The sequence below is a fragment of the Pezoporus wallicus genome, unplaced genomic scaffold (assembly GCF_028554395.1).
Source record: "Pezoporus wallicus isolate ANWC-B61680 ecotype Strahan unplaced genomic scaffold, APGP_CSIRO_Pwel_v1 contig_7274, whole genome shotgun sequence".
NCBI classification, from domain to species: domain Eukaryota; kingdom Metazoa; phylum Chordata; class Aves; order Psittaciformes; family Psittacidae; genus Pezoporus; species Pezoporus wallicus.
This window is the reverse complement of record NW_026637137.1, coordinates 2,105,770-2,129,092: the sequence shown is the minus strand read 5'-3', so window position 1 is coordinate 2,129,092 and position 23,323 is coordinate 2,105,770. Positions and strand designations below refer to the sequence as shown.

At 37.7% G+C, this 23,323-nt stretch overlaps 1 protein-coding gene across 8 annotated transcripts in view; it reads left to right on the top strand.

Moving 5' to 3' along the window:
- Window positions 1-2,321: 2,321 nt before the first annotated feature.
- IMMP2L (inner mitochondrial membrane peptidase subunit 2) overlaps window positions 2,322-23,323 on the top strand; it is a 449,643-nt gene continuing 428,641 nt past the window's right edge. For 2 of the 8 annotated variants that reach the window (XM_057403699.1, XM_057403705.1), the window contains exons 1-3: window positions 8,846-8,996; window positions 11,012-11,149; window positions 16,264-16,367. In XM_057403699.1, coding sequence (XP_057259682.1) covers window positions 11,015-11,149; window positions 16,264-16,367 — 239 coding nt within the window. In that variant the 5' untranslated portion in view covers window positions 8,846-8,996; window positions 11,012-11,014. Of the gene's footprint in view, window positions 2,344-2,672; window positions 2,747-8,839; window positions 8,997-11,011; window positions 11,150-16,263; window positions 16,368-23,323 lie in introns of those variants that run through there. The other 6 variants (XM_057403701.1, XM_057403700.1, XM_057403703.1 and 3 more) reach the window with 6 other exon arrangements.

Below are 23,323 nucleotides of genomic sequence, written 5' to 3'. Positions count from 1 at the left end.
CTTCCATGACCTGTAAACTCTCTTCTTCCACCTGAGCATACCCAGCAATTCCCTATTTAGCCACGCAGGTCTCTTGGCCCTCTTCCTTGACTTCCTACGTGTCGGGACGCTCCGATCTTGAGCACGGAAAAAGCAGTCCTTGAATGTCAACCAACTATCTTGGGCCCCTTTACCTTCAAGCAGCCTTGCCCATGGGATTTCCCCTAGCAATTGCTTGAAAAGGCCAAAGTTTGCCCTGCTAAAGTCCAGGGTTGCAATTCTACTTGGTATTCTACTAGTCCTACCACACAAGATCCTGAACTCCACCATCTCGTGGTCGCTGCAACCAAGGCAGCCCTCAACCCTTACTGCTTCAACCAGATCCTCCTTGTTAGTGAGGATGAGATCCAGCAGCGCTCCTCTCCTGGTCGGCTCATCCACCATTTGCAGGAGGAAGTTATCATCCATACACTGGAGGAACCTCCTGGACTGCGGCTGGGTTGCTGAGTGGTCCTTCCAGCAAACATCAGGGAAGTTAAAATCCCCCACGACAACCACGGCCTGTGACTGTGAGGCCGCTCTCAGCTGCCTGTAGAAGGCCTCGTCAACATCCCCACCCTGATCCGGTGGTCTGTAACAGACACCTACAACAGTATCGCCCCTGCCAGCCTGCCCCTTAATTCTCACCCACAGATTCTCAACTCGCTCGTCATCTGTCCCTGGACAGAACTCAGTGCATTGTAGTTCCTCCCTCACATAAAGAGCAACCCCACCACCCCGCCTGGCTGGCCTGTCTTTCCTGAAAAGGACATAGCCCTCCATGACTATATTCCAGTCATGTGAGCTGTCCCACCACGTCTCTGTAATTGCCACCAGATCATAGTCTCCTGACTTAACACAGGTTTCCAACTCCTCCTGCTTATTTCCCATGCTGCGCGCATTGGTGTACAGGCATTTCAGGGAGCGAGCTGAGCACACCGATTTCACCCTAGGATTGTAGGAGGCCTCCCAGTCTTCATCAATTCTGGAGCGCTGCCCCACTGGGGCAAGCCCAGCTACAACCCCATCTCCCTTCGAATCTAGTTTAAAGCTCTCCAAATGAGCCCTGCTAATTCGTGTCCCAGCATCCTTTTGCCTCTGTGAGACAAACCTTTCTCACTTGTCATTGTCCAGACTGGTGCCCTATAAAACCAGCCGTTATCAAAGAATCCAAAGCCCTGCCTGTAGCACCAGTCTCGAAGCCAATTGTTCATGAACTGAATCTTCCCATTCCTTCCCACATCAGTGGAAGATGGAAGGAGAGAGGAGAAGATCACTTGAGCCCCAGACTCTTTCACCATCCACCCCAAGGCCCTGTAGTCTTTCTTCATCCCCCTCAGACTGCGGGAAGCAGCTTCCTCCCCACCTGTCTGGAAGACCAGCAGCGGGTAGTAGTCTGTCGGATGCACCAGGTTGGGGAGCGCCCTGGTGATATCCCTGATCCGGGCTCCAGGCAGACTACACACTTCCCTATGATGAGGGTCAAATGTGCCCATCAACTCTTGAAGGTACATGAACTATCTGAAAAACCTCCTGCTTCAGATTATACCAGCACCTGCACTTGTTACAGCAGCTGATACAAACAAACATTGTGACTGAAACCAAACCCCAGTGTATCCATCTGCACTGGACAAGAACAATCATGCTCCATTCACGAACACAGGACTCTTTAAGTATCACACAGCCAGCTCCAATCTGCAGCAGCTGTGGTTTCCATCAGTCCGGATGAAATCTGGGATGCACTAGGATGACTAACTCATCAGCTAATAAAATCCTGCCTTTTCTGAGAGGATTACAGTATATCAAATTTACAGAACTGCCTTATACTGGCATATCATGCAAAAACTCCCAATATTACATATTAATACTCAAAACAGTTAATTTTTATCGAACTGCCAAAACATGTCTACAGCAGTGGCGACCTTGTATATCTGCATTTCTGTCACCACGGAAATCACGGCTGCTGCAACTCAACGGCCTCAGGCTTTGGGGCTCTCACACAACTGTAAATACAGACGCTTCAGAAAAGTCAGGCCTTTCTGCAAAAGGCTCTGACACAAGCCAACCCTGTTAGGCCACACCGCCTGCAGAGCGCCGCTCCGAGCGGTCCAGCACTAAGCTCTCGGTGTAACCCCTGCAGCCGGGAACCCGCACCACGCCGGGATCGCATCCGAACGGCCAATTGCAGTCTCCCCACCGGCGGCCCGGTCGGCTCAGCCCAGGCTGGTCCTGCCTCCTCCTCACGCCGCACCCGGCGCTGCCACCGCCGCTAACCCACGTGACCGAGGCACTGCTGGCCCGCCCCCCCGCCGGAGGGAGGAGAGGGTAAGCGGGACGGGGCGTCCGCGGGAGCGGGGTGGGTGAAGCGACGGAAGCCGGGCGGGCTCAGAGCGGAGAGCCGGGGAGGGGAGCTGCTGGCGCCGTGGTGGAAGAGGGAGGGGGACGGGCGTGAGGAGGGAGAGCGTGGGGGTGTGAGAAAGACACATGCCGCATGTGAGCGCGGCCGCCAGCCCGCGCCAGCCTCTCTGTTCCGCCTCTCTGTTCTGTTCCGCCTCTGTTCCGCCCCTGCCTCCGCCCGCCGGCGGCCGTTGGGCTGTTGGTGCCCCCCTGTGGAGGGTCCCGTGGGGCGAGGAGAGCCGAGGAGCGTGGCTTGTCTGCCGGTAAGGGGACCCGCGGAGCCGGGTCCCCAGCACCGCTGGGCGCAGCTCCGCCTCCCGCTCGGGACGAGGTGAGGCGGGGTGGCCGCAGGACCCGTCTCGGTGGGAGACAGTACTCGCAGCGGGGCTGGAGGAACCGCGGCGTACTGGCAGGAGCCCGGCGACAGCGGGCGCCTGCGGTGACAGCCCCGTGTCGATCCGCCGCCTCTCAGCCGTTGTTTTGGTTGGTGCAGGCTCCCTCCGTTGTCCTTCCCTCGCTTACATTACCGAGGTGTTAACTCGCCGGGGGAAGGGACTGGATTAAAAAATTGTGACAATGCTGGTAGTGTGAAGCACTGTTCTCGTCTGTGTATTCTGACCGTTAGTGGTGATTAAGGGAGGAACTAGCGGCCACGCAGCAAGGTAGAGAAGTAAGGAAGCAGAACACTTGTGTAGGAGGAAACAGGGCTAGAAAGTGGGTTGTGGTTGTGCTCGTCAGTTCATTTGCGTTTTGTCTGCGACTGGAACTTCTCTGCAGTGTTATTGGTCCTGGACTGGAAGCAGTTCTTATTTGGCATTTTCCTGCTTTATTAAGCTTGCATCAGGTCTTGTATTTGTCCCGTGAGGACTACAGTTAATGACAGTTTTCTGGAGTGGCATTGCTGTTACCCTACACCGTGGTCATCTGAGAGATAAATTATTATTTTAGTTTATAATGATACAACTTATCTTGAAGTGGCTGCTTTTCTGTTTCTGGTACTTGTCTTTTTTCCTGTTCTTAGTTTAATGCCTCTCTGTGTAAGTATCACGATGCTTGAAGCTGAAGAGATTGAGCAGTTCCTAGACATGTCTGCGGTGTGCTTAATATTTTTAAGGAAAATTGATCTTTTTTTTGGAAATAATGAAAATCTTAGATAGAAAAACTGCAGCTGAACACCAAATAGGCCCTAACCTCATAATACCTTTTAATTAGTCAGTATTCCATTCTGATTATTTATTTACTTTAAATTGTATCATTGCTGTGCCTTTAAACTGGAATTAATTGAGTACATTGGAATACCACAAAAAGAGAGAGGTGACCTGGGAAAGTTGCTTTATGTCTCTCTAGATAATATTATTGTACCAGCACATTTTTATTTTCTCTTTCTCCTCGAATACCATATGTTACACATAGTTGTTAGTTGCTCAGCTAGGAAGAAAATAGGAATTGTCTTCCAAGCATAATCTATTGACAAATAAAAACTCTTGGAGGATTTCAGGTTAGATGAAATAATTTTTCAAGAAGACTTCAGAATTAAACTTGGCTTTTCCAATATTAAGCTTTGTAACTGAATCCACATGCACTTTGTAAAAAAAAAATAATGTTTTAAGCTGTTGTGACTGGGAGATTTCTAGGAGCCTTCCATTTCTTTTACTTTTAAAATTAAGGATTCTTCTGTTTAACTTGTATTTCATTACCGTAATAAATTTGCTCCTGGAATTGATGGGAGATAACTTTACACATGGTATAGTGGTATCCACATCCATGAGAATAATATTTGGACCATGCTGAATAACAATTTTAAGATTCAAATGGTTTCACAGTCACAGTTAGAATTTTCTGTTGAGATTCCTATAATTTGACTGTTGTGACACAGATTCCAGCTATTTCTGGAATACCTGGATCCTTATGCTTACATTTTAGTTGCTCTGTTTATTCTTAGGACATGAAAACTTGATATGGTAGTTAAAGTTGTTACAAATCCCAGACTCAAAATCAATATGGTGGTGAATGGTTTTCACAGTGGATGCCAGGTACGCTCTTAGAAAGTCCCACAGTGACCTCTAATGTTCAAGGATAAAAGCCGGGTTCTTGAAGTTATTTTTCATTTATTAAATACATTCTCTCTGTTATTTCTTTTGGAATTATTTATTCATGCCATAATAAATATTGTCAGTTATTATTCTGTCCTTATATACTCATTGCATACTTACATACTTGAAAGATTTGTAGTGAGGAAGCTTGTTTCTTGTATTCATTTCTTCTTGTATTAAGTTCATTTTCCATTGGGCTAAAAGAAACTTTCCTGTTCTGTAATTGACTCACTTGTCCTTAATTCAAATGCAGAAACTTCAAGAATAGTTTGTGTCTGTCAATATTCATGTTTTGAATTGAATGTGTTATGCTTGGACCACTTAATTGGATGATATATGAATACTTAATGTTCCATATTTTGATTAAAACTGAGTGTTTCCTCCCCTTCCCTTTTTCATTTGTTTTTTTTGTTTTTAGCCAAGTTTGATTCTGGGTAGCCACAATTAGCATGACAGTTCCATGGTACTTGAAATGACCCAAAGAGCTGACTAGATAAATGTGCAAATGAATGAAAAATCAAAGGTTACGCTATGATTTACTGTAAATATAATTTACAAATTTAGTGAGTTTGGAAGCAACACCTCATTTATGCAGTGAGCTCGAGACCAAAACATAACAGCAGCTGGTAGTTGTTTGTAAAGGGCACTTCAAATCAATTTATAAAATTAACTTGCTTTGCGTGCCCTGAATCTTTAAGCTGAAAGGCAACATAACTTTCAGTTGCAAGAAGCTAAATGTATTATGTTGTTCACTTAAGTGTGTTCCAAAATTGATGTAATTTGGTACTTTTCTTTATGTACAATATATATTGATGAGTAGTTTCTTTGAAGATACAGAAATATGCATAAAAAATTGCAGTATCTTTTATATTAGAACAGCTGGTACTCTGCCAGTCACCTGTGCGATAGTACTTGAAAACTTTGCATTACTTCTTCAGTTTAAGTGCTCTTATAGATTTATTATGTTATAGATTTATAACAATTACTAATTTTTTTTTTAATATAGAAATGTGGTTGTATTGCTGTTCCTTTTCTTCACTGCTTATGTGCATAAAATGGAATCTTGAATAACTTGTCAGAACCGAGGGGTGGCTGATGACTCTCCAGTGTGAAATAGTTGTTACTTTAATTTCTGAGGAAAACTTTCATCTACAGTTGCAGTTTCTTCAATTTTTGCTTTATGTTTGAAGAGCGAAGTGTTTTGTTTGGAAGTACAAGATTGTCCATGAGGGTAAAATTTGTGTCCTTGGGACACAAAATAAATTTGTAAGAATAAGCACTGTGAATTTCTTTCCAGTTGCAACCAACATGTGGACTCAGCCTTTGTATATGAGGCAGATCCCAGTGATGGGATGTAGTAATATTAGGGGGCAAAGTGACTGACCTCGAGAAACAGAACAGCAGAGCATTACAGAGCACACGGGTAGTTACTAAAACTGCTGATCAGGTTAGGATTTTCTGCTTCAATGATACAACAGTGGTTTCCGTGGTGCATGACATTTCCAAACTCACAACAGAGTAGTATTCCTTAATGGTGGTGTGTTGGTGGAAGAACACTGTGAGGAAAACCTGTGTGTAGTGTATAAATAGAATCATAGAATAATTAGGGTTGGAAAGGACCTTAAAATTATCTAGTTCCAACCCCCATGAATGGAATAGAAATATCACCACTATGGTGGAATAATACCAGGATGGAGTTGTCTTTATAGAAGGATAAATGAGAGCTCCTTCTGGAACTAGACAATATTATTAAATGAAAACTTAAATGGACTGATGTATTTTGATTACTCTGAACTGAAAACTATCATAGACCAATGTATTTCGGTCCTTCTGTTGCATTCATCGCCATCATAACTGCGCATCAGCTAGTACCTGGATAAATTTATATGACATAAATTAGCCTACTAAAAAGTCTGCATACTTGTGCCCTTACAAAAAACACTGTACTGTAAAAGTTCTTGAAATATACAACTAAGTGGGAAGTGAGGGTCAGGCTTTATGGCAGTAGTTCGCTCTGGCCTTGTCTCGTGAAAGATTGCAGAAGAGGCACGTGTTGAAAAGATCATATAGATTCTGATACTCAGCGGCATCTTCTTCATCACAATTGTTAGACGAGGTTTAACCTTGTCTTCAAGTTGCAGCAGTCTTAAAACAAAAGCTTTTGTGCTCAATTTTGTATTTCATAGGTTGCAGTGGAATTGGGCTCACTCATGTGGCTTGGTATTTTCTGTTATGCAAATCTTCCTTGTTTTCAAACCATATATTCCAGAATTCTAGTGTGATGTCATTGATTTATAAAACAATACATATTGCAATTGACAGAGAAGTTGGTTATTTCAATAAATTATGGAACTGTATATAGTGTAGTTAGTAATTTTTGAACTAGATCTAATGGGTCCTTTCAAACTAACATGGCAGTCTTGGCTGCATAGTTATTTTGCATATAGGCTGTAATTCCCTCCTTCCTGTTCCCTTGCATGCCTTCACTAGAAGCACATCAGGGGCCATTTTATTTCCTTTGTGGATGGCTGCTAATGCCTTGTTTTTACAGCTATATTTCCTATCATGCTTCTATGGGTAATTTTTAAGTACCAAGATTTGCAAATATATTGTAACCTGGGGCTTTCTGAATGTTACTTGATGATTTTTCTGCAGGCTGTTTGATAAACAGTGTCTTCTAATGTGCAGGCAAGTGTAGGAAAAAATAAACATTTTATACATAGAGAGCTATCTAAATAGCATCTCTGCTCCATATGTTGTAGTACCCACGAGAGGCTCATTATAATCCCTGGACCTTTTGTGCACCAAATACTTCAGTCCAGATAATGCTGTGCTCCATCTGCCTTAATCTCTGAGCTGCACAATGTGAAATTCTTAATGCTTTGACCTGCTATATGCTAGCATTTTTGATCTTGGATTTTTCTTGTCTATGTTGCCATTTCAAGCAAGTTTTCAAGGTTGCTGCTTTGCAGTTTGTCAGTTCTACTTAATTATTCTGTTTTTTGGGTTTTTTTATATGTTTGTTTGTTTTTTCTTAAACCAGGTGTAATTTACAAATGCTGAAACGTGTATGCATCTCCAAATTATTTTTCTATATTTTATGTGTTTGATTTTTTTGCACTTTAAAGTGTTGTGGTTTGTTGATCTTTTTCAAGGTGTTCCCTGCAGAGATCCAGAAATATGCGTTGGTGAAATTACTGTTTTTTTTTTTTTTGAGCAAAGTATCCTTCATTTGCTTCATTGACATGCGTTTAAACCTGCTGTCAGCATAAACCAGGCACTGCACTGGATTTCAAATTTTCACTCTGGAAACATGATGCTTTTAAAATCCATACTTATCTTGGAAGTCTTTTGAATTTTACATACCAGAGAGCTCCACACAGTATCATTAAATGCTGATAATTGGAGATCTCGGTTTTGGAAAGAATTTAAACCAACTGTTACTGATTTATTATTTGGATGAATTTACAATTTTACAATAGTGTATATGATGACTATCTTTTTATGTTTATATACAAGGAGCAGGCCTGCTCAGTTTGTGTCCTGTGGAAAAGCTGTCCTTTTTTTGTGGGAGGTGGGGAACCAGGAAGCTTTCAGAATGTAGTGTGTGACTGGAACTGAAGAATTTATCTTGGTATGGATGGAAAATAAAACCAGTGGTTTGATCAGTTGCCTAGTAGAGGGAGGAAGGTAAGAAAGAACAAAAATAAATCGGGGCATCTAGAGAAGTCACCACAACAGGAGTTGCTGTCTTTGGTGGCTTTACAAATTGATTGCTTGTAGGGGTGCTGCTGGTGTTTTTTCCCCTCATCTTTGGTAGGGGCCTTGTAATAAAAGGAGCCTTTATTGATAGGCCTTATGTGTCCAAACCCATAGAAGTAGGACCTGAACTCCCACCTTTCTTTACAGCTGCTTAATGTTCCTGGTTTTGCCTTGGCCAAGTGATGTACTGAGAATGTACTGTTTTGTCGTAACTGTTTTAACCTGGCTGCTAGATTCTGTGTCACTATTAATTAGCTTGTAGTTCCAGGAGCATATGGTTAGTCTCCTGTGGATTGTCTGACCAGTTACTTCAAGTACTAGGTTTATTTTTTTTTTTAGATACCAGCATGGGGCTCTTGCAAGAAGTTTATTACAAGATCTTTCAATGGATTTAGTAGGAGGAATGGGGTTAACATTCATGCTTCAATACCAGTGAAACATAGGTTTGACTATGGGGAATTTAAAGAGCTAGTAAATTCATCTGATTTCTTTAAAGTTTCAAAAATATTTCCTAAATCAGTCATATTGTGATACATCTGTCAGGCAGTGTCTTTCAGCTCAAAAAGTGACTGTAAGAGAACATGGTAGATACGCTTGTGGGCAAGATCTCAAAATTGTCTTTTCAGGCTGACATTGTTGTCAAAGTGGAGGATGTCTGAGATATGCCAGACCTCCTAGCAGAGTAGGATTCCAGCCAGAAAACTCTAGAGGCAACATTCAGAATCAGTAGGTTGAGAGAAAGGGTGTTGAGGTATATGAAATTGTATAGTTTGTTACACAGTAGAAAAACCCCTAAGTTTTAGGGGTTCTCTTTTTATGTGAAATCATTCTAAGGGTAGATCTGTGCTGACTGAGGCAATAGTTTCTTTCTGTGGATTGGTACCAATAACAAGTTTTTAAACGATAAGCTGAAAGTAAAGCATTTTAACATTTGTCTTGAACTGATGAGATTTTTGTTCTGTTCCACAACCTATTTCAAATTCTCTGTGAAAGCTGCTGACGCAAACTGAAAATGTTTCGTGAAATGTGCAGGAAGAAAATATAATCAAATTACAAGCGTTAAGTACACTTTTTAGTAGTTAAACTTGTGTTACGAGCAACAGTTATAGGGGATGGTGAAGCATTTCGACTTAACACCCCCCCAAAAAAAACCAAACAGACAACAAACCACCAAAACCAATCAACCAAAAAAACCTGAACAAAAAATTAAAACCTTGTCAAGGTGAATGTCAGAAGTAATAGTAAAGTTGTTCATGTCTTTTAGAAGACAGATCTTGTCATTGCAAGGCTATTAATACTTATAAAGAATTTTATTGAAGAATATGCTGATGGCTTACTTTGTAGAACTAAGTTTCCTCTCTTCAGCATAATGCTTTATGGAATTAAGAAGTCATATCTGTGACAGAAATACTGCTTTCAATACTGTTGCATCAGCGTGATATGAATTTGTATTTTGCATACAAATAGTTCATCACTTCCATATTGCTGAAAATGCAACAAAGAAAAAATATTATACTGTGAAATTTTAAATATTCTGTTTGTAAGAGGATTGAATGTATCTGCATGTACTTATGTTTTCCATTATTTTGTTTGAAAAATAGTGGTGTTCTTTAATCACACTGAAAGACTCAAAAGTTCAGGGCACAGTCTGTTTTCTCCTATTACTGTCTGTCAGAGTTAGGATGTGATAGAGAGAGCAGGGACTCCACAGGCTGATCTTGTATGTAGTCTACCAGGGATCATTAGGTGGAAACAACAGTTTAAATTGGATTTGCCGGTAGGTGAAGGGCAGCATTTCTTATAATGAAATTGCGGTTACATAAAATAGTCTGTACCTTTGCAGCAGTACCTGGATATTCAGCTTGCTTTTCAGAGGTATAACTAATAAGATCAAACAACTTGTGTTTCGGACTAGTTTGTAGATATTTTTCAAGGATATTCAGTGATTCAGGGCTAAATTAATAGATGGGAAATAGCATAAAAAAAAATGGTGAGTTCGAGTGGAATAATCCAACTCATGTGTCCTGTGTGCCATTGCTTAGCTGCCCAGCTTCATGAAATGCTTTCAATTTTCTGATGGAGTAGTGAACAGGGAGTTCTGTGTGTCCCTATGATAGACATGACAATTTGAATTGGTTTTAGATATTTGCAGTTACCACAAGTGTGGAAATGATGTGTTTGTGCATTTTTATGCATGGTGATATTGAACAAGGAAATGGCGGTATTTTGCAAATAGTCAGCCTTTCCTTACATAACACAATACATATTTGGGGGTCACTAATTACCAGTGTATGGAAATAAAATTATTTACAGGATTTTTGTTGTAAATGCCAACTGAATGCTCTGTAATTGGGTATTTCAATCTAATTGATTTTTAATCCCCCCAACACCTGAAATGCATAATTAGATTTTGTCTGGTTATATCAGTTCGCTTCTTGCTTAGTTAACTGTTACCATTGAGTCATTTTTATCAAGTACTTCTGCTAGTAAAGGATGACAAGAAATGGCTAAATTAGCTAAAGGGTAAATGAATGTCAAGTATCAAGGAAAGCTGATGAAGATTTCTGTTCTGTTCATTTTTGTGTGCAAATTCTACCCCCCCATCCGTGTATACTGGGAGAATGTAACAGTTAATATAATTAATTTATCTTAATTGCTCCTTGTTGGATTGCTACAACGTTGTGTTGTTACTCAAAATTTGTTTTATAACAAGTTTGGGTTTTTTCCCTTGTATTTTTCAGATTATGGCGCAGGCTCAAGGGCTGGGGAAGAGATACATTAAAGCCTTTTTTAAAGGTTTCTTTGTTGCTGTTCCCATAACGGTGACCTTCCTGGATAGAGTTGCCTGCGTAGCAAGGGTGGAAGGAGCGTCAATGCAGGTATTGCCAGAAATGGCTTTTGTCTGTCAGGAGATTAAAAAGAGAACATCTGCTGGTAATAGTAAAGCGGAATATCAGTCTTTTCCCTCCATTGTTATTAAATGACCACATTGTATTATGGAATAGTTTAATTTTGATTTTGTTAAACAAATACTTTCATGATATGAAAAGGTTTTGAGAAGAAAACTTGCCAAAATTTTCTCTCAGTAAAAGGAAAATATAGATATAAATATAAGTAGTGATAAAGATGTATATTTTTTGGTATCTTCCTAGTCCTTTAGCGGTCATCTAGTCTTTGGTTATTCTGAATGTTTGTAGAGTGCAAGAAAATAAATATAAATAGGCAGTGTAACATTTGAAAGATAAATACTCATGATAGTAAACAACTACTTTGTTTCCTCTGTTATTTGGACTTGAAAAATATATATTGTGATGCAGTTAGCCAATTTTTATGTTGTTACTTTGCATCTTAGATCGTACGCACTGTGTATTGCTTGTGTCACCACTGATTAATTTATTTTGTTCCAATAGTGCAACATTCCAATTAGCAGAGACTAAGGATTTGATTCTTGGATGCCAAGTCCTCTTTCCTGATTATTTAAGTAAGCTCAGAACCTTAAAGAGAGGCTTCATGGCAGTCAAGACCAGCTGCTGGAGTTTGAATTGTGCAGCATTTACACAGACAAAACTTGCTAGAACATGGGGTTGGCTGATGTGTGTTTAATGCTGTAAAAAGCAAGTGGTACGGAAGAGGGAAGGCAAGGTGGCTTTGTGCTTTTTGTGACAGTTTGTAATCTGGTGTATAGCCTCTGTCAAGAAACCACAGCTGGTCTAGAAGGCAGCTCTCACCTCAACAGGGACAAAAGTCAAATCATTGTACTCCAGTAATGCTACAATCCAAGACCAGAAGTTAGTTGTAACATAAAATTGCCTTTGCCCTCTTCATCCATATTATTCTGAATATCATTGATGACCAATCAAAGGTAGGAGAATTTCAGGGTTTACAGTTGCAGAGCCAGAAATTCGCTCTAGAAAGGAGGAGAGGAGTGGGAAACTGGGCAAAATGGTTTCATTACTCTTTTTTTTTCGACTCCACAAGTCTGTTAAGCTCCTCTGGTCAAGACCAGAGTTTTAGATTTCCTTTGAAGTCTAAGTCTCAAGTGTTTGGGAGTCCCCTGGTATTGTTCTGGGATGTTGCATTTGTACTCACTTGAAGAGCATATAGTTAAATGTTGTTTATCCATGAAATATTTGCAAAACACTACAGTTATTTGATCAGAGTTACTCAACCTGACAAAGAAGGATACACACTCTGTAGTGGCTAGGGAAAGCAATATGTAGTCACTGGGTGATAAAAATCTAAGCTTTTTTTTTTTTTTGACTAAACGTTCCTTCTGTTGATTGAAGTACGGCTAGCTTTGAAAGCTGACTTTTCTAACTTCACTGACATCTCAGTGTCTGTAAAATTCTCTCTCTGGTTTTATTTTGCACTGCAGCACTGAAATAGAAGTTAGTTTTAAACTTCTATGAATATGGATATTTTTTATACTACAAAAAGCCTCCTTCATAGTGCTTTTGATAAAATACTTACATCCTTGCCAAGATTTAGTAGACACCTAACTAAGTCTGACAGGGGCATAATTATAAGGAATATATCCCTCTCTTACAGAGTAGCTTGAAGGAGTACTGGTCATTACATTGCAATTCCATTTATTTACTCTGTTCTTTGGAGTGATCTACCTTGAACGTATCTGAAAGCTATGAGTATGAGGAAGAAGTTCAGTCAGCATGCAGTCATACATCCATTAATTGCGTGCTTCCAATGATATCTTATTGTCTCAATTTGAAGATATCATGATTCCCAAGAATTTGTTTGTAATAGACCTCTAAAATGTCTAGCTGCTTCGTGTACTCATCATTTTGGCTCCTGCTGAGCCTGAAATTAAAAGTTCTGACAAGAAGCAAGGAATAAATCTCTGTCATGCTCTCTCTCCTACTCTTGTTCTCTGTTGTGTGCTGTCTCACCCCCTTCACTTTCTCCTTTTGTTTTGGGCCAGCCTTACTGCTGCTTCATAGTTACTGATGATGATAATACTTTTTGACACCCTGGCAAGCACACTGAATAAAGCTTCTAATGAGAATACAAATTTTCTGATTTATTCCCAATCAATTAAGACAGACTTCATGCATTTCATTGTCTCAAGCTGATCTTGTGTTTCTACAGTGCCACCTGTCATAATTTTCACTTGTGCTGACTGTAACCTATAGGGAATAACAGTGAACTATTGCAGTTTATAATTTTAACAGCATTTAATTGTTTCATTGCCTTCCCCCCCCAAAATTACTGTTTTGTTATGTTGTTTTGGTTTGGTTTGTTTATTTTGTATTTTTTCATCCCTACGTGAGATGGCTTTGTTTCTTAGGATATGATAGATTATTGTGCTCATCTAGCATTTTGTTAGTAGTGTGTTTCAAGTGAGTTGTAATCTGGTTTTAACATTGAATGCAAATGACACAAATAACTGGTAGCATGATTTCTTAATTGGCTGTTGTGGATTTTTTGTAATTCCTCTTGTATTGCTGGATGTATACATTAAAATGTATGCCATATGGACATCTTGATATCCATTTATGTTTTTCTTTTCTATTGAGTTTCATTGCTTCTCTGGTATTGTGAACTCTTTTCACATAATGATATGGAAGAGGGAACCCCCCCAATGGATATATAAATCTGTAAGTTCATTAAATCAAATGGACTGTTTTCAAGTGTGATGGAAGATGACAGCATTAAGTGCAACTTTATATACAAGTTCTATTGCAAACAATTTAATGCCAAGGATTATAGCAAGTAGCCTGACTAGCGATCTCTGACGAAGCACACTTATTACAGCAGCAAACATTATCGAATGTTCTATTCCATTATGCATAATAGCAGTTGTAATTATTCTGTGGCAGTTTCTTCTAACTTTATTATTAGGATTACTGTACCTAAGCCTGTGTGCTCATGTGGATATTCTTTCTTCTCCCCAAGCTATAAGCAAATAAGTTGTGACCTTCTGGTATTCACTAGCAGCATAACAACTATCAAGTTAATCATTATTTATAGTAAAAGGGCATGCTTTTACCCTTCTACTTATGGAACCTCATGTCCTGTGAGGCTTCATCATATGGCTCAGGATCTCAATTTGCATGCTTTTAGTGTAAATTAGTTAGTAATTGTAAAGAGTGAATGCTTTGTGACTTTTACACCACAGTTCTAAATTAAGACCTGTGTGTCTCATTTGCATCAGGCTATTATGCCAAGAACTTGGGCAAACAAGTTATAATGTTTTGAGCTAGAAGGAAGAAGCAGCCCCTGTATTTTTTTCTTATACAAATACAGAGCCATTGTGAGCCTGTTGACTGCTTTTATGGAAGCTTTATTTTTTTTTTTTTCCATACCGGAGACCTTACTACTGGTAAAAATGCCGTGGGGACTAAGTTATTTCTGAACATACGGCATTAAATACTTACAAATACATAAATTGTGATTCCACAACAAGATGTTACTTATATTAGAGAAAGACTTGTTGATGTAAAATGGAAGTTGTCTCATTCTAGTTTTCCTTACACTTCTACCAAAGTAATATTTTCTTCTGGGTATTTTGAATATGTCATGTTGTTTTGTAAGAAAGAAAAAAAAAAATCTCTAAATTGCCAGATTTCTCAGCAATATAATTCTGATACGTAATGAGTTGGAGGTCAACTCTGTAAATCAAAACCACATGAGCAATGTATTCTTAAAAATAACAAGCAATATGGCAATACATTTAGAGTGTTCTAAATTAAAAAGATTATGCAATATCTAGAAGTATTTAAACTCTAAAGCATTTCCTTTGTTTAAATACAGAAAACAGTATGAGTCAATGGGGTAATGCAACGAAGGCAATACTGTAACTACCTGGTGTATGTTTCTGTAAGGTGAAATTGATACAGATTTAGTTGAGAGGGAATGTGTGTGGAACACTCATATAAATCTCTTCTAAGTATCAGCTGCAAAATACATTATCTTTTGGAAGAATAGATTTAGAATTTCCATTTCTTTTGATGACCTTTTTCTGCCCTTTAGGTACTCGAGCTGCTTTGAGTACCAAGCAGTTTGCTTTGTGAGAATATACCGTATGTGTGATTCTTGCTTTGTAAGATCAGCCTGTTTGTCTTGTACTTAGTATCATTGTTAGCTTCTGGTCCATATGCACCTGTGTTTGGTAAAATGAGTATGACTGCAAATTGTTTCTGAATTTGTGTGTAAATAATTTGTATGTAAAGATACTATCCTTTAGTGGGAGATGCTATGAAGGTGGAAAATAATTCTGGAAATCCTGATTAAAAAAAATAATAAAATATTTGTTAATTAGCTTCCGGTTTTCATTTTTCTGGTTCCTGCAATGCATAGGCTGTAGTAAATAAAATAACAATGAGTGTTAATATATTTATAGCTTAGACTTGGACCATATTTCTGACTGCTAGAGGTGATTTGCTTTGAGCAGGCTTACTTGACTCGAAAGTTTCCTTTTAGTCCATAACTAGCCTTGTTTGCTGTTTAACTAAACATATTATGTATCCTGTTACACGAGGCCTACATTTACTGGCAGTGTCAATATGTGCTGTAGGGTTTGTTTTTTCCCTTTGCAAAGGGTGCTGAGATTAGTATTGTTACAAGTATGTGTTTCACTTTTAGTTTGTTATGCTTGTATAAGCAGTAAGATGTGTGTGGAAAACTTGCTTTTTCTGGGAATTAGTGGGTTTGGTTTTCCTTTGGTTTTAATGTTAAATAATATACAGTAAAGGCAATCACTTCTTTTCATTAGGCTTGTCATAAGTATGTATCTTGCATAACTTAATTTGCATGCAGTAGTGCGCTGAAAGATATGAACTACAGTTCTAATAAATCAGTGACATTTAACATGGCATTTAATAAAGAAATATATTTCCCAGAATACATGGTCCTTTTTTAGTAAGTGGGTACTTTTTTACTGATTTAATGGATTTCACCCGCTGATGGAATGAGAGGTAGGTGGAAGACTCATAGAGGAAATGTGCATCTAAAGCATTTTTTTCCTCTCCTCTCTCAGCCTTCTTTGAATCCTGGGGGAAGACAAGCATCTGATGTAGTGCTCTTAAACCAGTGGAGCATTCGAAATTATGATGTACAACGTGGGGACATTGTGTCATTGGTGTAAGTGATTTTACATACCTTCCCATGCATCCTTATACAAATGCTGAGCTATCAGTATTTAATATTTAATCTAGAATACTGTCCATATACATATGAGTAAAGAACATGACATTTTAATGATGCATTATTGCTGTTCCTATAATCAGTTTTCAAAACTCAGATGTTCAAAGAATGCATTACCAAGTTTTCACTGGAAAGGAATGCAGTGTAAGATATTATGTGATACAGTATATATGTGTATCAAAACTGCCAAGAAAAAAGACCTGTGGGATAAAAAGAGAAAATAGATAAAACATTACGTGGCTTAATGGAGTATACTTCTAAAGCTGTTTGGCTGTGTGCGTATATTTGTGAGAAAAACAATGTTTCCGTAGTAATTAATACTTTTGTTTCCTTTTTCTTTTTTTTAATGGAGAAATCTGGGTACTGCACAAAATTTTAACTGAGATCACAAGACTTCAACTGTCTCCATGAAGGATAAATGTAACAAAAAAACCCCCAAACCCACGAAAATTTTACAATTATAATGGCGAGGTCTATGTATCAAGCCAAAAGGTGGCAGTGTTTCGCTGTTGAAGGTATTCGGAACTAAGGAAATTCCATTTCAGCCTTCATGTAATATAGAAATGGAATGTCAAAGTGAGCATAACTGACACAATGATATAATACATACTAATACTACATGCTTGGATAGTTTTAAGCTTAAGGTTTTAGTTTTGTAAGTGAAATGCACAATATGTAGTTTATGACAGAACTGTCTTTGGAAGCTGTGTTATCTGGCTTTCTTTTTGTCATACATCACCTTTAATTGTCCCATTTTTTGTTGCCTACCTCTTCACTGTAGTAGTAATTCATATGACAGTTTTCACTACTAGCTCTTAAAGCAAACCTTCCCATGTAGTCTTCTTTTGTTAGAAACTTAAAATATACTTGATGGTCTGCCTTACTCTATGGCATATAAGAATTTCTGTAAGTGGTCCAGCAACAAATATAAATTTATTAATATTTGAACATCTAATATTGCAAATGGACTCCAATTGCAGGTTGCTTAATGATTGCTTGTAAAATTTAATTCAACCTGTGTGCATCCCTCTATCCAGGTCATGCTCTGTGATTGTTTAAAACAGTGAATGTAACTGGTTAGTAATTATTAGACTGAACAGAAGATGAGCATGTTGTCTGATCAGAAAACAGAATTAATAGTTTCAGTATACTTCTTGAAGGTTTGTGGTACCATCTGAGCCATCTGGATTGATTGCTTTCACTTTGCTGTATGTTTGGCATGATAAATAATATTTTAGATTCTGTGGTTTGTTTGTATGCTATGAAAATTTTGCCTGTTCGGATGGAGCTTAGGTACACCACATGGAGGAAGTCCAGGATTTTCTTAATCTTTAGGGAAGTAAACTGAATAATCGGACTAGAGAAGTCAAAAAACACTTTAAGAACAATACAGAGGAAGTTAAACAATGTAAAACTAATCTAATAGTTCTGATACAAAAATATTGAAAGATATTTTGTACATCAGTAACAATTTTTAAGTTGTTAAATATTTCATGATACGGGTTTGTTACAAGCTTTTATTAAAAGTTTTTGATTTTGGTGTAAGGACTTGCAGGATACAGTGTCTGGATGTGATTTTGTACCCATGTGTGTTGTTTTAGGCTTAACTTTTGGCACAAGAGGCCTTTATTGTGTAAGCAGGTTATTTTTGTCTTTTTGATTATTTACGTATGACTTCTGTAATTCACCAGTGAGTAGACATCCTACATATATGCATGAATTTTACCCAGTGGTTCTCTGAGGATTTGGCTGATTCAGGCAAGGCGTGAATGGGGAGGGCCAGTCTTCTGTCAGCTGCTGCTTTTTCTGTTCCTGTCAAATTCAGATGAGAAAGTGTTGGTGTGACTGAGATAGGCAGATGGATATGTAAACCTTCTTGTATATCCTATTTGGCTGTTTAACATTTATCTACTGTCTCATCTTTGCCAAGTCATAATAGAAAATAGCTGTGAGGTTGCTGGGGGGCGATCTTCTGCTGAATAAGAGCTGAGGTCAAATGCTACTTCATAGCAGCTTGACCATGGCCATCTTCACACCGTTAGAAATACTGTGTCATTCTGAATGGATGCTGTTTCTATCAGTACTCTTAAAAGGGATTATTGAGATCCCAGCTGGCAAAGTCCAGTGTAAGTAGATGGCCAACAACCAAATCTTGGAGCAAAGAGCTGAGTTAGTCTTAGTGGCCCTGGATGCCCCAAGAGAGGATCAGTCAGCCTGTGATTATGCTTGTGATACTGCTTGCAGATCCAGTTTTTCCCGTCATCCAGTCTTGTTCTTGATGAACAGATATATATTTATTTGCTGACTTTGATTACAAATGAGCATCCTGTCCCCAAACGGTTGTTGGAGCTTTTGCTCCAATTAAATGAAGACTGCATGTTTATGGAGATGTGTCATGTGACTCTGTCATACCTGTCTCTGCATCTGATGTAGATGTAACTATGCATCACAACCACATCTGTGAAATTAGCTGATATTTTATTCTCAAAGGAGAGAATAAGTTGGTAGCAAGGAATGATTTGTTTATGTGCAATTTAGTGTTTTACAAATAGTTGAATTTTATCTCATCTTTTTAGAAGATGTGTTAACATTTTTCCTTTTAGTTTGAACTTGTTCCTTATTGATTACCTGCATTAAGAGAGTTCAGTGTTACATGTTAGAACTTTTGAACTCAAAATTTTAGAGTTGATTCAAAATGAAGAAAAATTAGTATCCTTAATTCAATCACTTGCTTGAGTGCCTAATTAGGTACTGCTATATTACTGGGATTTAATAAATTAAAAATCAAACCAGGAATTTTTTTTCAGTAAATTAAATAATTTTCATTATTGTGTATTCTGAAATACTACCTCTGAGTCTACCTCTGAGTCACTTAAACAGGTGCAAAAAAATAAGTGTTTTCTTGTTTTTTTGGTTTTTTTTTTTGTTTTATTTATTTATTTATTTTATTTTGGAAGTGCATTTATTTATCTTCAAAGAGAGAACATAAGTTATCACACATGAGGTCATCTTTAAAACATAAATGAATGCATTTTTTTGCCAGGCTGACCTTGATCTTTCAATAGATTTTGTGGTGAAATGGGCATTTTGTTTTGTAAGAGCTCTGCTGAGGTAATACCAACAGTTATGTGGAACTTTATCAGATATTGCAGAATGAGTTATGAGCAGGCTTCTCCCAGCTGGTTTTACTCTGTAAAGCTTGAGTGCCAACAGCATTGTAGCTGTAGCAGTACGCATCTCAGTGTGGGCTGTACAGCTCATGCAGGTCCTTGGGAATATATACTGCGAGTGGAGTTCCTGGTACTAATGCAGCTAGTGCTCTTCCACTGTGTACTAATGGACATTTTTGCCAATTTATCTGTATGTAATTTGGCTTTAACTGTGTACAAATGCAAGCATTGTTATAAAAAGATATAGCCAAAGAGTGATTTATAGCTCTACAACTTATTTTGCTTGTCTCTGCTGAAAACCTTGTATTCTGAATGTAAAATTGTGTGCCCTCTTTTTATTACAAAATTCCTGTCTTAATGTCGAAGGCTATTGCAACATGTAGAAGACACAAAATCAGCGTATGTATGTAGAATGGGTATTTTATCAGTATGACAAAATTTAGTAAGCTTTTGAAATGAAAGCACAATAATATTAATTCAGGCATTTAAAATGGGTTTTTTATTTTTTTTGGATAAGTTTGAACGTTGGCTTGGTTTTAGTTGTAGGTTTCTAACAAAGGACTTAACAATGCAGTATAAATCGTAGTGTTAAATTTTTTGATTGATGAAATGGTCAAGACTGTAAATATTTATAGATACTAATTTTAGTCTTTGGAGGTTGTGTTACTTCTGTAATAGAGAGAACATCTTCTCCAAGGTGTGACTGAGAGTGGGAACCTACTTGCTGGGTAGGTTGCTACATGTTGATGTAGCATTTCTGATTTCACCATTTCTGATGTTGAATATATGCTTATGTGTTAGATAAAAATAGCTACACTAATTTAATCCAGAAAAAGACTGAGAACCAATGTTGTTTGTTCTGTACATTCAGGATAGTGACATGCTTCCAAAGTTTTGAACTACAATAGCTAAATGAAAATGGCCAGTATATTTAAAAACATGTTTTTAAAGGTCAGCTATAATAATAAGGAAGCAAATATTTTATATTTTGCCATTTTCTTGTGAGTCCTCAAATAGAAGCATAATAATTTTAATTAAAAATTTTTACATTGAAAGTCCCTTGACTTTTTTTCTTTAAAAAAATAAATAAATAAAAAAAAAGCATAATTCCTAGTGGCTTCTGTCAATCCTTCTTCTAACTGTAAAATTATCTTCAGGCCTTCTGGCAAATTCCCTTACTTGTGGTAACTGCTACGGATATTCATGTAAGGTTATGTGTGTTTGAGCTCTGAAAAGTCCAGTGGAAATCAGCATTCCGGAAGAAGAATCAAAGTATTGTGTGTAAGATTGCCTTTGTGGCTGTGTCCTCTACTGATATCTGTTCAGAAATGAGAACTGGAAAGTTAGTTGCTGTGATAATTTTACATGATGGTTCAACAAGTTTAAGCCAAATCACACAAATCTGAATAATTCAAATTTTAAAGGAATATGGTCCTGTTCAGTTGATGGAAACATAAAAGTTCTCAAATGGTGCAAAGTGAATGCATAATAGTCATAAAACAACATTAATTGGAATTTCATTACTAAGACTAGCCTAGTAAAATAAAAATCAGTAAGAAGGTCCTTACTGAAGAAACTGACTCGAATTTGAATCAGTAGTTGTAATTATGAAAAGACTTTCTACTAAATTCTGATGGATGTAACGTTAAGTGATACTTAATGGTTCTTGCATTATTTTTAGGAAAGTTTCATTCTGACTAAAATACTGAACAAGCTTTTACGAATACCTCTGCTTGACCTTCTTAAGCTTTCCAATTTCTGTTCTATTTTTGTTTGTACTTAGGTCCCTGTACCAAGTCATCTGTCTTCTAGCAGGTAGGACACTGCAAAGGAGGTTGTGCTGACATAGAAGCTAAATAATCACTTTGCTTTCTGTGCCTCAGTGACCTCAGAAAATCTTTTATTATTCTCTTCTTTTAGCTGTGAAAAAAACCCTCATACTTTTCCTGATAAAAATTTTATATGTAGTTCTACTTTTCTTATCTGTGTTACAATCTATACTTGGAGTAGATATCATGCTTTATATGAGCGTGTTAATACTATTGGTCTTCTATTTATAAAGTAAGTAAAATCCATTTTCTAAAGAAAGATTTCAGATACTCTACACTATCCCCAGTTTTATTATGCAGTGTTCAGTATTAGCTTAAGCAGGCAGTTACTGTAATACTGTCGAAACTGAGCACTTGTGGAGGAAAGAAGTTGTATTTAAAGTTATGGTTATTTAATTCAAAGTCTGTGGATATAAATAGAATGTTTACAAGATTTGATTGCAAGAATCATTGCTGGAGAGAGTCTGGATAGCATCTTTAGGCCAAAAAGTAACATATATGAATGTTAGGGTTTACAGATTGCAATTTGGAGAGTTAAAAATAAAATCTCTTTTCTAAAAAGGTAATGATGTGGAAGTCAGATATTGTGGGCCATTTGTGAAAGAGGTATTAGTTGGGAAGACCACTACATTTTTGTAAGTGGTGCCCATGAGAACTTGATATTCTGGTTGATTTTGATTTTATTTGCCTTGCTATTGAATTAAGTACCTTGCTGTTGAATTAAGAAACAAATTGTTCCTTGGGGAATGTTAATTAGAGTATCTATTAGACTTCTACACTGCAAGTTTACTAAACCCTATTTCTTTGATTACTGACTTGAGCTGATCTGACAAAAGTGAACATTAAACTTATATTCATTGTGCTAGCATAAACCAGAATGTGGGCAGTTGATAATTAAGAAAGAAGAATTTGTCATTCTATCACAGCAGTGTATATCAGATAAAATTATTAAATCTGCATGAGGTACTTGACAAGATTTAAATGGATCTAGAACCTTGCTAGATCTACTGGATCTAGAACATCAGTAGTTCTGGCTATAAAAGCAGATGTTGAGATTTAATAACAGGAGACCATTGTCTGAATAGTTTCGTTTTGTTTTTTTTTTTTAATTCTAGTTAGCTTTCCATGAATAAATGTATGGACATCGGTGCCGTTGTCAAATTCTGTTTAAAATGTGAATTCCTGTTAGGAAATGATTTAATCCTAATGACTGTTAATAAGATAATTCCATCAGTTCTTATTTGAGGTTTTGCTCTCATAGTGGCTGAAGAGTACAACTTGGAAAAACTGCAAATCACTATCAACATGTCTTTTGCTGTCAGTTTTGGTTTGTTTTGTTGTTTTTTTTTTCTGTTTTTTTTTTTTTCACTGCACATAGATTTTGCTTTTCATTTAAAATGCAGCATAAATGATTTAATTTCAGGTAGTCGTGCAAGGAGCAGGGAGTTGGACTCGATGGTTGTTATGGGTCCCTTCCAACTTGAGATATTCTATGATTGAGAGACTTGATGAAAAATTAAGATTAGGTGTACAGTCTGTGATTTTTGGTTGAATAAGACTTTTACTGATATAAGTAGCATAACTTTCACTAAGACATATTCTAGTGAAAATGGAGGGAAGTTACCATCTTGCCAGCCTCAGTACCAGTTCAATGGCATCAAGATTAAAGCATTTCCGTACAGGATGATCTACAGATCTGTACTCATTGTTCCAAGTATTTTGTTTCTTGGCCCATCTGTATTTACGTTGGAATAACTGTGAGTTATGTTGCAACTCAGCCAGATTAGGATGTGAATAAAGTTTCATCTGGATATATATGCATGATTCTTTGGAAAGCAAGGAAGATGGGAGAAGAACTGGTTCTGTTGTGATCTTTAAATTGTAAGATGATCGG